The sequence below is a fragment of the Zerene cesonia genome, chromosome 22 (assembly GCF_012273895.1).
Source record: "Zerene cesonia ecotype Mississippi chromosome 22, Zerene_cesonia_1.1, whole genome shotgun sequence".
NCBI lineage: Eukaryota > Metazoa > Arthropoda > Insecta > Lepidoptera > Pieridae > Zerene > Zerene cesonia.
The window spans coordinates 642,575-657,354 of record NC_052123.1 but is presented as its reverse complement, the minus strand read 5'-3'; the positions used below and the strand labels follow the sequence as shown (position 1 = coordinate 657,354).

The 14,780-nt window shown below is 34.1% G+C and overlaps 1 protein-coding gene across 3 annotated transcripts in view; it reads left to right on the top strand.

Annotated features, from left to right (window-relative positions):
• Positions 1-1,462: 1,462 nt before the first annotated feature.
• LOC119836097 overlaps positions 1,463-14,780 on the top strand; it is a 17,710-nt gene continuing 4,392 nt past the window's right edge. The window contains exons 1-10 of one of the 3 annotated variants that reach the window (XM_038361338.1): positions 1,463-1,703; positions 5,748-5,886; positions 8,958-9,041; positions 10,088-10,102; positions 10,718-10,871; positions 11,538-11,731; positions 12,463-12,663; positions 12,964-13,116; positions 13,476-13,686; positions 14,292-14,467. In XM_038361338.1, the coding sequence (XP_038217266.1) occupies positions 5,756-5,886; positions 8,958-9,041; positions 10,088-10,102; positions 10,718-10,871; positions 11,538-11,731; positions 12,463-12,663; positions 12,964-13,116; positions 13,476-13,686; positions 14,292-14,467 (1,319 nt within the window). In that variant the 5' untranslated portion in view covers positions 1,463-1,703; positions 5,748-5,755. The remainder of the gene's footprint in view (positions 1,704-5,747; positions 5,887-8,957; positions 9,042-10,087; positions 10,103-10,717; positions 10,872-11,537; positions 11,732-12,462; positions 12,664-12,963; positions 13,117-13,475; positions 13,687-14,291; positions 14,468-14,780) is intronic. The other 2 variants (XM_038361339.1, XM_038361340.1) reach the window with 2 other exon arrangements.

Sequence of the window (14,780 nt, the reverse complement as noted above, 5' to 3'; positions counted from 1 at the left end):
ATATTAAGAACATTTTCATACTATAATACGAATTATGTAACTAATATTGTGAGCGTTCACACACTGGATACACTGACAAATAAACCTCATAAACAATTGACCATGAACTGAATTTTATGTGTATTATATTATTGTCCATTCATGCATAAAAAACACTCGCTGATTGATCAAAAATTTGGTGAACTTGTTAATATTCTGATAAATAATATGTTCAAAAATGATTTTCATCATATTATATACAGTTCAAAAAATTCAAAGTGATATCGCCTACCTAAGTGTTCCATTTTGCTCTAGTCAGAAAATAAAGTTATGTTTAATTATATATAGTTATTATTGTTTCATCATCTGCAGAATTAGAACTATCTTATGCAATGTGTTATATTTTTAATTATTAATTAATTAATTTGTTCAAACATTATTGAATGAATAATTTTTATTTTGCACATTTATCGAGTTGTATTATAATTTAACAAAAAGTGTTATATCTATTATAACTACTATAATGTTTCAACTTATTTGTGTGAACAGCTCTTACCTTTCACAACACAAAAAAATTATCACAGAGACGTCATTTGTAATTTATAGTCAGCATTCAACTGATTAGTGGTCACTGGTCACTCGAGAACTTCAATTCTCGAGGTTCGAACGTGAAATAAAACAGTTAATGTTTATGAATATAATTCTTGACCTGCTGACATTTGAACTTCCGGTCAAGAGCAAGATTAGATTATTAAAAAAGCCAGAATAAAAGAAAAAAATATTAACAATCTTTAAAGGTAATGATTGCACATAAACATAAATATATGCGCATAATGTAGGTTACTAAATGTTCACAAAATTTTCTATTTAATTTATGTAAATACAAATAAAAATTGTGTTGAACTAATTTGTCGTCTAAATTTGTTTGTTTTAGAAGATTAAACTCTTATTTCGAAAAGTGAAGTTTAAATAATTGCAAATAAACTTCATAATATAATTATACATATATTATAATTTTACACCTAAATGTTTTTTAGCAATTTTTAAGAAGAATTATTAGTCTTATCTCAAGTTCTCTAGCAGAATCTTACAAATAATCATACACTATTAAATTTTCTTTGCGAAACTCACATCTAATTTTTTACTATATAATTTGCTATGCGTAATAATAGCAGTATATTATCATCGTTTCGCATTATTTTATTAACTAAAAACTACAATAACTGCTTAAGTAATTTTGAAAAAGAGTGAAGACAATGAAAAGAAATGGAGAAAAAATAATTTATAGCGATACAGCTAACTAAAATACTTCTTCCTTAAAGTTTTTGTCTATAACCACTACAAACCGTTTAAAAACAAACTTCACCATTGCACAGTGCCCTGCGTCGGCTGTCAAATGTCAATTCGAATTTGACATCAGAGAAATCTATAATCTCTACTTGTAACTCACAAGTCACAACTCTGAAGTTTGAAATTTCTTATTTCATTTTATAATGAGCAAGAATGCAATCAACCGTTTAATGGTTCTCCTTGAATAATTTATCCTGTTGCGGCATACATATTAAATGTTATATACATTCCGCGCGGTAGTGTCCAATGTGTAACGAATCAATAATGAACAAGGCATGTGTGTCAGTGTTTTGATATTGTAAATAAAATTATTTGAAGGAATTCCTTACTGGAAGTGTTTACCCAACTTTACCATTTCAAGTGCGGTAAATAGGGTAAGTACCTATTTGTGATTAATTCGTATATGAAGAAAATAGAAAGTCAGAGAATAAGAAATACCGCTGTTAATATAATTTATTCAATAAAAGTACGTAACACGTAAATGTATAATATTATTTATTTTCTATTCTAAGTAAATATTCCTATTGGAGTTTTTATGTAGAATGAACAAATAGTTTAGTATAATCAACTATATTTTCAATATATTATTTTGAAATGTCTATCCCTCCTTTAATGAATATTTTTCGATTTTAAAACGAACTTGAAATTTTTCCACGTTTATAAGTATAGTAGAGCTTTTATTCTATGAAAGATCTGAAACTCAAACTCAATTTTTTTTTTTAATCAATTAGACTTCTTATAGAAGCAATTTTGAATTTTCATAACAGTTTTAACATTTACCACCGGTTTAGAAAGCAGCTTCTACAGAGAAGAGCTGGCAAGAAACTCTATAGTTATTCTTTTCCAATTATGTTAAATTTACATGTTTAGATTTTCAATTTTATCAAGCAATTAGCTATTAACTATTTAATTCAAGAGTAGAACATATTAAAAATAGATTTTAATGTTAATGAATATACCTATTCTAAAAAATACAAACAGGTGAGCATAGAGAATTCTTTTTGTTTTTTGAAGTTGGTTAAAAAGAATTGTTTAATGATGATCAACTAAGTTGTCTAAGTTGTCACTTCCTCCTATACGGTGGGTATGTGAGGAAATTATTTAATCCTGGCGATCGTAATCAGGACAACAAGATTACTCATGAAACTATGAGTATTGTTGCTTATTCAAAGTGTACAGATCTGTCTGCTTAATGTGAGTCAAAATGAAGTCTTTAGGGTCGGATGCATAATAAATATACGGTAGAAGCTAATAAAAGCATATTGAAGAATAGTAAGTGCATTAGATGTTAATTTTACTCCATGTTGGCCATGGGCACGTCGGCAGATGCCACTTGTTGTAGAATGTTTTTATTCTTGGACAAGCCGGTTGCCTCTCCATGTTTACAAGTTGAAGATAGTTTCAGTCCTACTAATATTTTAAATGCGAAAGTTTGTAAGGATGTGTGTGTGTTTATTGCTCTTTCACGAAAAAACCTACTGAACCGGTTGCAATGAAATTTGGTACGTGGACAGCTGGACAACTGGAATGACATATAGGCAACTTTTTATCCTGATATTCCTACGGGATACGGACTTACGCAGGTGAAACCACGGGGCGCAGCTAGTTATTTCATATCAACGTTTATGAAGATTTTAAACAGATACCAAATTGGTTTACTGTTAATCAGTATATTATCAGTTGATAGAAGTAGTGTCATATTTATCAAATTTCACAGAAAGCTTTGATTTTATCATACATATTATGGTACAATAAATCTGGATAATCTTGATTTTAAAGACATAAGTGTGCTTTATTATATAGAGATTGGAATATGTGATAATTTTGTATCTATTTTTAAAGGTTGACTGATAAAAAATTTAACACTAATTTCAAAGTAATTGTACAAGTTGCACTTACATTCAAGTACACACATTGAGATAAGCATTTATTATGAAATATCTTATCTTCCACGGCTTTATCCATGTTTTTAAAGTAAAATATATATCTCAGGATTTAGTTTGTTTTCCTGTTCCCCTGGGATTTCCCAGATAATATATTTTTTTTATTTGAAAGCCGATGCTTCTCATGTGGTCTAATTAAAATTTGATCTTGTTTTGAAAATCTTAACGTTTTGTATGGTTCATTAAAAAGAATTATAATTATTTATAATGCTGTAGGAATTTAGTTTGATAGCATATCTTTTTATAAAACTACTAGCTGTGCCTCGCGGTTTCACCCGCGTTAATACATATCCCGTAGGAATATCGGGATAAAAAGTTGCCTATATGTTATTCCAGTTGTCCAGCTGTCTACGTACCAAATTTCATTGTAATCGGTTCTGTAATTTTTACCTGATAAAGCAACAAACACACACACATCCTTACAAACTTTCGCATTTATGATATTAGTAGGAAGTAGGATAGGATTTCCAAACAACTGTGTTTGTTTGTTGTTTGCAGCTCTTGAATTGATTCGCAATCAACATCGATTGTTGTTACTTGCACTGAGATATCATTGTCGCGCTGCGTTACTTGACCCCGTGTACACCGCATGTTTGTTATTTATTCGATGCATAGTTAGATTTGATAGGAAATCTCTGAGAGTTATGGAGAATATTATTTTAGTATTTTCTAACAATCTTTTAACCGTCATTCCCGAAGGAGCGAATTTCGACTGTATTTTTTTTTCGATAAGTCCGTGGGTTCTCAACCGATTGTCGTGATTCTATTTGTGTAGCCTGTAGGTATACGCGCTTGGCATCTAGTTGCGGAAACATTGCTAGCTAGCTATGCATTAGGCTAAGTTCAGATGAACGCGCGGCGCCGAGCGTCTCCGCGCGGTAGGAGCATTCACATGACGGCATTTGTACGCGGGGCAGTCTGGCATCGGTGGTCATTTTTTCTTGAATCGACGCGCGCGTATCAATTGAACAGGTCGGTAGAGGTTTGTAACAGTTGAACCGCGCGGTGCCGCGCGGTTTCGCGCGGTGATGTAGACGATACTTAGCTGTTTACTTTTTATATTTTTGGATCTTGTACCGCGCGGTGAGTCTCTCCGCGCGGTGCCGCGCGTTCATCTGAACTTAGCCTTATTTTCTTTTCGCGTTTGATAGATAATCGCTGTCATTTGGTTACATATTTTAATATGTGTGATACCTCCCTCCCCGGGACGTCGGTGATCACGTTTGTAGATAACATTTATTCATGGTCAAGTAGATGATCAAAATAATATACGAAAAGCATTCTTATTTGTTTCAGTAACATTTAATTATCGTAAATAGGTGTTAATTCTTATCAAAGACAAGCCATAAATGTTTAACTAGTTCCCATTAAAAAGTGATTATAAATTAATGAGGCATGTTCAGTATCCAATTATGTTTTACAATGCAATAAAATTGTTTCATTTATTTTGTATGTTCTATACATTGATTAATACATTATTTAATCTTTAATTGGTTTTTTTTATGTCAAAGCGGGCAACTGAGCTGGTGGTTGTGATCACCATCGCCCATGATCTTTCGCAGACGTAGTGCCTCTACGATTGTGCTGCCCGTTTTTAAGGGGTAAGGGCTTATCGCTTACCCCTTAAAGGGCTTGATGCTTGATGACTGGAAAGAAGGGATGGATTGGGAAGGGTGGGGATATGCAAACGGGCTTCCGGCTCTCCCACTCACCGTACGAAACACAATAGCATGTATTATTTCAAGCCGGTTTTTTCTGTGGGGGTGTGGTACTTCCCGGTGCGAGCTGGCCCAATTCGTGCCGAAGCATGATCGCATTCGTATGAATTAGATATACAGTTCTTAATTTAAAATCGTCTCCTTATTTAATTTATAATTGTTCAGGTTCATTGGCGATATAAGAAAATGATTTTAAAACGGTTCACAGTTTTATTGGTTTTCTTGTAATGAGACGATGAAAGGATTATCATATATGTTACCCCTATGTAAAATTACTTTATACCAATTTATTATGGGCTATAGTATAAATTTATTATGGGCTATAATACGAGTATAACTTAGTAAATAATTTACATTCATAATCATGAGTTTGGAATTAAGTATATGTAGGTCTGGCTAGATATTACCAAAAACTAAGGAGGTTTTTAATTTGACTGTATTTTAAGAAAATATTTAGAGAGTTACATTTTTTTATTTATTTTTCTATGTTATCGTCGTCAATGGAGCTGGTGGGTCGCCTGATGGTAAGCGCTACCGCCGCCCATGAACATTTGGGGAGGTGTAAGGTCGATTGCAGACCTTATGCCTCTAAATATAATAAATGGATTGCCGCCTTCAAATAGGAAGGATGAAGATTGACGAGAGGAATAATAATGACAAATATTGACATGATAAAATCTCCCGTTTTACAGCCGACGAATTTACGTGTGTGGGAAGGCAATAATACTTATAGTTTTAATGATAATCTCCTTTTCAGAACCAGCTATGCCAAAAATGTGGTACCGATCGAGAAAAAACCAACTGGTTATAATAATACTGCTTATATTTTCATTGTTTTATTACATATCTCTAAGTAATAACTTACACCGGGAACCGAACTTGGATATAACGAGGAGGTAAGTGCACGTTTTCACGCCGACAAATGCGCATACGCATGCTAGCAAACGCTATCATTTCATTGTAACCGATTTTAACACTAGTTTCACAACTTCTGGATTTATGGACTGTTCAATATGTCTACACTAATATTATAATGAGGAAATGAGATAACTTTGTTGTATTTTTGTATGTATGTAAGTAACGTTTTCACGCAGAAAATGCTGGAACGATTTCAGAAATTCTTTAACCATTGCGAAGCTGCTATTGCGCTGTGTGATATAGGCTATACATGTACCTCGAAGGAGACCGGGGCGAACAGCTAGTCAATTAATATGATACTGTATGATTGTGTCGAAGTGTTAGGCTATGAATGGCTTTATCAGCGAGCTGTGGAACTGCAAGGTGTCCCAGGGGCTTAGCATAGTTACCAATGGTATCAAAAGGATAGACAGGTTTTTATTGTATTTTAAACACACACATAAGACAAAACATAATTATATACTCGCTCATAATTTAATAAATATGATGCAAAAAAAAAAATTATTTGGAATAATTGGGTCAGTGACCATTTATTTAAAGTTGCCTTCTTTTTCACTTATTTGTATGAAACCCGACGGTCGCGATACCGACTCGCACTTGACCGATGTTTTGGAATTTATTGTTCACTAGATTTTCGCCTGCGGCTTCGCCCGCGTAGAATTCGCTTATATCGCGCGACATGGTATAAGTATTTTCTTCGCATTAAAAAGTATGGTTTGTTATTTCCCACGTTGAGCTCCACCTTTATACCAAGTTTCATCAAAATCGGTTTGATAATAACGAACTTTCATACAATCTTTCATCCCCTCTTTCAACCCTTTCTATCCTTTCTACCCTTTTTTCGCGATAAAAATTTTCCTATGTCCTTTCCCAAATTCAGTTAGGCGTGAAAGCGTAACAAACAGACATACAGAGTTACTTTCGCATTTATAATATTAGTAGGGATTGATAAATATGCCCGTTAATGTGTTTTTTATGTTTTATAACACGTGGCGAGTTGATAACACACGCCATGTGTTTATTTTTTACTTTCATTGAGTATAATTATTATTTGTAGATAAAATAGTCATATTAAATATGAATTACTTGGTATTGGGTTAGATAATTTAAGATTCGTAATCCCAATCAATCTGTACATAGAAATAAAATTGGAGTTTCCGTTTGTAATATTGAACTAACCGTTTTTTTATTACATGTATTGTTTTTTTGTGTATATATTATTATAATCTCTGGAACGGCTGGACCGATTTTGACAGGACTTTCACTTTCAGATAGCTGACGTAATCATATTTCCAGTTCCCGTGGGAGTTCCGTGATAAATCTCTTATCTGAACTACCTGTGTAACAAATTAAAATGCGAAAGTTTGTAAGGATGTGTGTGCGTTTGTTGCTCTTTTACGCGGGTGAAACCGCGGAGCGCAGCTAGTAATACCATATTTAAAAATCACCTAACGTCAATTCTCTACAAAGCAATGTTGCTGTTATAAAAATGTCCTTCAAAAATTGTGATTTTCCACACATAGGTATATGAAACTAATTTACAATCGGCATAGCACAATTGTTATTTCTCATTGTTATATTTAACGTCAGTACATATCTGCATTCTAGTTATGCAATACTAAGCGAAGTACGCGACTTCGTTCATAGAAATGTTTGATTTAACAGGAAGGGTTTATCTATTCGACTGCATTTTTCGGGTTTGTTACCCGCAGTAATTTCGACTGGGTGAACCTAATTTGATGATTCTATTTTATTTGATAGCTGGTGCCACCCGTGTCCCATACAATATTGGTCTAGTTCTAACGATTTGAAGGCATAGGAAAAAATAAAGTTGTTATTAAACGGTAGATTGTCAATCAATTTCCATGTCCTCAGTACATTGCAACCTTTCCTTCTCCTATCCTTATCCCTGACCCCTTAAAACGCGGGCAGCGCATCGCTGATCGTTTACCATAAACCGAAACACCAGTTCAGCTGCCAGCTATGACATACAAATTATTAAATCGCTAAATTGTAAGAAATAAAGTCGACTTACAATATACATTTTATAACATCACTAGCTGCACATCTCGGCTCCGTCCGGGTAGTTTTTGATCATAATTGAAATAAATATAACTTCACTTAAGTCGGATCAAACTGCACATGGTGTGAACATTTCATTATAATCGGTTGAGTAGTTTAGAAGCCTATCGCGGTCAAACAACGTGGTAAATAATTGGTATATATTAGGACAAGACGCCTGCGGCAAATAAATGTTGAGTGCTGTATGTGAATAGGGATAAGAAATGGTGTCGAGACGAATTCCATTTTTTATACTTTCTGACTTCTATAACGTTACATGGATTCTATAGTGAATCGTTTAAACGAAACTCAACCGTAACACTTGCGCACACAATAAAAAACACAATTGACAAGTCCGCATTCTGACGCGGGAAAAACGAAACTTTAATTAGTAGTTATGCATTATGTAGCATCACGATACGATACGTTGAATGATATAATATAGGTATATAGGTTAAAAAGCTATAAAGATATATAACAATAGATTATAAAAAATAATCAAAAATTACAACACACAATAAACTTAATTATATTAAATATTGTTTTATCTTATCCTCTATATAACTCCCGAATCTTTCACGTATATACAGGTGTTATCGATAAGTGTGCGCAGGCGATTATTCGATTATTCCATAACAAATACAGATATGGAAAAAACTTTAAACTGATATAGAAAGTACTTTACCGTAAATAAGTAAAATGACAATAGAAACTGTTTTAAAAATAAAACGAGAAATCTACAAAAAAAATTACATTAAACATTCCCACATAGGTGGTATGATTTCATAATCAGCTTAAACATGTTCAGTGGGCCCACTTTAAGATTACACCTGGTATAGCCTAGATTACTTATTCTTAGTATTATAACACTTAAAACCTATAATTTTATAACCATGCACTAATTGCCATCAACCACCCCTCCTTTAGTTTAGTGTATTTTTTGCTATTACACGTTTGCATGTTTATTAGTTGCTCGTTTCCATTTTAGTGATGGTTTTGTGAGTGGTTTTAATCATCATTCCGTTGATAGACCGCATTGGGATCACACTAACACACCAGACGATCTTAACAGGTAATGGTTTTATTATGCTACCAGTTTCGCCTGCAGACCCTACCTAGAAACCCCTAAAGTGTGTCAAAGATTATAATATATAGTATTCAACATGTGTTTATCGACATTGCTTTGACTTTAAAATGTTTTTGATATCGATATTTCGATTTCAAACTGTATGAACTGTGCTAAGGTATAGATGTAAACGAAATGACGTAGGTTCATTTTAGAGAAGTGTTGGATAGAGATTGCTAATGTTAAGGAAATGTGGATTAAGTAGATTATACCTGCTATGTATGTAAATATAAATGGTCAATTTATGCCATTTGGGAATCCTGTAAAATAATTTTTAATTCTTATCATAAGGCGTTTTTTGCAACATTTAAATAAAATGTCTGATGATTCACAAAAAAAAAAAATTATCGTTTCCTATATTGTTTAGGAAATAAAACCAAATGTTAATATTTATATAAAAAACAATACAGAAAATATTCGTCAAGCTATGTCACAAACTATCATAGAAACCTATGTTACATAGGGTTTCTGACTTTAGGGGTTTCTAGTAATAAACTAGGGGTTGTATGTGATGTTGATTTTAGATAATTTTTCATATCATTCAAATGCATTTTAGCACAAGTAGTGTTTCGGTAGATTATAAATGTTTATCATGTGTAATATAATAGAGTTATTAATATTTCTCAATGTATGTATTTCGTTTTGTTTTCAATGTATGTATTTCTTTTAGTTGATTTGAATTTTTAAAAGATGTTTATTTTTATATGTATGTATATATATATATCAATAAAATAATATAAAAACGGTCCACCGGCGCCCCTATGGGTGGAGATACACACCCAGATTGTAGAATGGGACCGAATCAGAACAGTTTCTTAAAACCAAAATCCCCAATCAAAATCTGGGTGTGTATCTCCTCCCATAGGGGCGCCGGTGGCCCGTTTTTGTATGATTATATTTTACTCACTTAAAAAGCATTGAATGTCTAACCCAAGTATGTATTGGCATGTTTGATTGTGTTATTAAATATATATATTTCTTTTTCTTTCCAGAAATTCTGTAATAGAGTGAGTATGCATTCATTTGCTTTTCTTAGAAGTTGAGCGATTGTTACATTTGACTATGCGCTTTGGACTGTTTTTGATTTGGGTATGAGTAGCTGTTATTGTGTTGATGTATTTTAATTGAACTTATAAGGTGAGGATGTGATTGTTTAAATTATTCGTAACATTTTATTGAACAAAAAATTTATTTATTTATTTATATTAATAGTAACGCGTTAATCTCGCTAACTATTGGACTGGATTAAAAAAGTTCTTCGTTTAATCGCTTAGTGCTACAGAATGCTATAATATTCACATTAATTTTAACAATAAAGGTCATTCATTTTAACACGCATTCAAAAACAAACTTGATTCGTTCAATTACTTAAATAAATACTAGCTGACCCGGCAAACGCTGTTCTGCCTTACTCTTGTCATTTACCGGTATGAAAAATAGACGTTGGCCAATTCTCAGACATACCGAATATGCACACAAAATTTCATAAGAATACTGATTCTTATGAAATTTTGTGTGCATATTCGTCCAGTCGTTTCGGAGGATTTTGTTAACAAAAAAATTGTGACACGGGTATGTTATATATAAGATATAATAAATGAATAAATGATCGAATATTCCAGATACATAGAGAAGAGGCTGGAAGAGGCGCTGCGACAGGACAAGGGCACCGGGTGCGAGATACCCAAGCTGGACCCGTTCGCTGAGGAGGTGACTCAGTTTGACAAGGTCATGCCCAGCGTGGTCTGCGACGGTCGGGACTGGGTTAAATGCTATGTGAGTAAAAAAAATGCCTAAAAAGAAATTGCAGCATTCAGTGGTCGTTGGAACAATTTAGTTAAAGTGAAGATGGTTTTAAAATACATAAATATGGATTAATTGTATTGGATGAATTAAATTCATTTAATTAATTAATCAAATTCATGTATTTAAATGATATCGAGTTTTTATAATCTGTGTAATAATATTATTATTAAATTACTATTTATCTCAAGCATTAGACTTTCATTCATTTTTTTGTTTAGGCCTAACTCAGTTGTCATGGTCGTGGTCATAATCAAAGTACAAATCATGATTATGATAATAGTCACGGTCATACCAAAAGTCAAATAATAGTCATGGTCATAATCAAAGTAATAGTCACGGTTATGACCACAATTATCATTATTATAGTTATAGTCGTGGTCGGCACTTTGGACTCTATGCCGTGGTCGTGGTCATGGCTAATGCCATAGTTATGTCATAATAATTATTTCCAACCGCATTATAATTGTCAGAACCTGTTTTTAAATAAACAAAGAATCATAACAATCAGTTCACCCAGTAAAGAGTTAGGAGGTGACAGACACAAAAAGTGACAATCGAATTAATATCCTCCTTTTTCTGAAGTCGGTTGAGAATATAATATTATAGGTGATTAATTGTTATTTATTTCGTTCACAGCTATCGCAATGCAAGGTGGTACCAGACGTATTAGCAAGGACCCGCGACATTATATGCACGTACTATGATATTTTATATGAGAGCGATAAGAAGTACATCATTGGCCCCCCCACGGAAGTGAAGGGGGGGGATGCGTACGATTTGGTCAAGAGTGATCACGTGAAAATCAAATGTACAGGGAAAAATGAAAATAGGTAATCATTTTGTATAGATTAGTTTTGTGTACGTACGGTTGTTCCAAAATGGAGGTTGACTGGAAGGTATAGTTATAAGCTAAGGTTGACTTTTCTAAAATGTCTAGTTCCCTTTTATGCGGATTTTTGTGTTAAATTGATAGAAAGTAGAGATAGTAAGAAATCCTGTTTTTTTTTTGCCTTCGTTACCAAACTTACAGAACTTTCGACTGAGTGAACTTATTTTAATGATCCACTAAACGGATAGATTCGAACTTTGCACACTTATCAAGGATCGGCGACTATACAATAATTTAATCAGTTTATCTTATTCTCCTGATTCGCATCGCCAGGATTAGACAATTTCCTTATGTGTACTGTGTAAGAGCAAGTGAGACAATATCACTACATAGTATAAAACAAAGTCGCTTTCTCTGTCCCTATGCTTAATCTATAAAACTACGCAACGGATTTTGATGGAGCTTTTTTTTATTGATTCAAGAGGAAGGGTTATATATATAATAACATATATTTAGCTATTCCGAATTAACGCTAATTCTAATTCTATATAAAATATGTTATTTTCTATCATAAAAGCTTGTATTTTTTTTGTTTCGTTTACCACTGTTCAATTGTTTTATTTAAAATGAAATATAAATGTTAAACATTAACTTACATATATAATTTGTTTGTCGCTGAATCGTTTCTAGTCTTAGTTGGATTGCTTATTATATTATATCTTTTCATTACAGTATTCTACCATCCAAGTGGATTGGTCATGGGGTGGGCTTCCGTTCCACTATTCGTCCCAAACCCCCGCCCCCGGGGCGGGAGGCTGCGTACAACGTCCTATTTCTGGGTTTCGATTCCACTTCTAAGAATGGGTTCATAAGAAGGATGCCAAAGAGTTATAAGGTCATTAATGAGGTGTTGGGCGCTACTGTGTTGAATGGGTGAGTAAAAATCTATATATGAAGAATCTTTATTAATCTTATAAAGCTGAAGAGTTCATTTATTTGTTTGTTTGGTTGAAATCCTCTATTTCAAGTATAACTTTAAACATTTTGATCAAGTCCAAAATTTATTTATTAAATTAGACTTCTAAGAAGCGTTGAATACCATTCCAACTATCTGGATCACACCCTGAGGACGTTGGTGGCTTTTTTTGGAGAAAATAATTATTTCACCACGATGAAAAAAAGATTACTTCTTTATTTTTTGTATACTTAACCATGTTCTATTTAATTTTGCAGTTATAACATAGTGGGCGACGGTACGCCGGCCGCTTTATTTCCGATTTTAACTGGCAAGACTGAATTGGAGTTGCCCGATGTGAGGAAGAAAATGAGAAACAATGGCACTTTGGACGCGATGCCCTTTATATTTTACAAACTGAAGGATGATGGGTAAGAAATAATGATGTCAATTTGTAAGAGAGATTCCTTCTTTCTTTCTTTCTTTCTTGCTTTGTATGCCTATTTGTTGGCTAGTTGTGGGGATGTGAAATTAATTTTTATTTTTAAATCAAACGAGCGTGCGAGAAACAAGTTTTTTACGATTTATCTGTGCATTATTCTCATCACAAGCATGTCAGATATGCCGATTGTATTATCCGATTCTCAGATTGTATGTTAAATGTTTCATTTGCCAAGCCGCACTTGGCCAGCGTGATTTACTATGCTTGAGGAGGAGGGCCGTGTCCTTGTAGTGGCTACACATAAGCGCTGATGATGATGATGATGATGATGATGATGATATGTTTCAGCTACCGCACCGCCTACTTCGAGGACATGCCGTGGATCGGCACGTTCCAGTACCGGTTCAACGGCTTCCTCCGCCAGCCCGCAGATCACTACCTGCGAGCGTTCTACCTCGAGGAGTCCGGCGATGGGAAGAAGTGGTGGAAGAAGGGGGGCAACAAGTACTGCGTGGGTGATACGCCGCAGTTCAAACTGATGATGGATATTACGGATCAGGTGAGTCGAACTCGAAGTCACGCTCAAACTCATACTCAGCGTGATACTCAAACCCAATCTCACACTTACATATATCGTCAAACTCAAACCCAGGCCATAATCTCCTCATGAATGCAACCTTACCTCAATATCAAATTCAAACTCATACTCATACTCAAACTCACACTTAAACTCAAACTCAAATAATCGTATTTTCATTTAAAACATTCTTCCTACTAATATTATAAATGCGAAAGTTTGTATGGATGTGTGCGTGTTTGTTACTCTTTCACGCAAAAACTCAGTAGTTTTCTCATCGGTTCAGTTGCAATGAAATTTGGGACGTAGATAGCTGGGCATCTGGAATAACATATAGGCAACTCTTTATCCCGATACTCCTAACCGGACCTAACGTGAGTGCAACCGCGGGGCGCAGCTAATTTAATATAAAGTCCTCGTGAAAAATATCTCAATATCAATAAATTGATAATTTAAATTTTCGGTTTTGTAGCAATAAATGGTTTTAAAACTTTGAACATTCCAATCTACTATGATTATGGGATCCTCCCCCTATTTGTAAGTCGGTTAATTTTTTTTATTTCACATAAAATCAATAAATTCTCCAGTTCTTCAAGTTGGACGGAAAGAAGTTCTGCTTCACGTTCATAGCGGACATCACCCACGACGACTTCAACATGATAGCCACGGCCGATGATGAAACGGCCGCCTTCCTCGAGGGCTTCATCACCAGCGGCCGGGGAGAGGACACGGCGCTGCTGGTGTTCGGCGATCACGGGCCCAGGTGGGTGATAACGGATGGTAATAGGCCATGATGCATATCAGATTATCATCAGACGAGGTTGTGGTCTAGTATCGTATTATAGTCTATTAACCGATTTAAAAAAGGTCCATGAATAGACTGACAAGTTAGTCTATTCATGCAACTTTTTATTGCTTACTGAATATCAGTTGACTGAATATAAATTAGCTAATTATTTGTTATTATTATTTTTATAAATAGCCTGTCTGTGTTAACCACACTATAGTTCGGCCGTTCATAGAATGCGTTCCTGACACATCGCGAATGAACTGACGACGTAACTTTGTAATGGCGT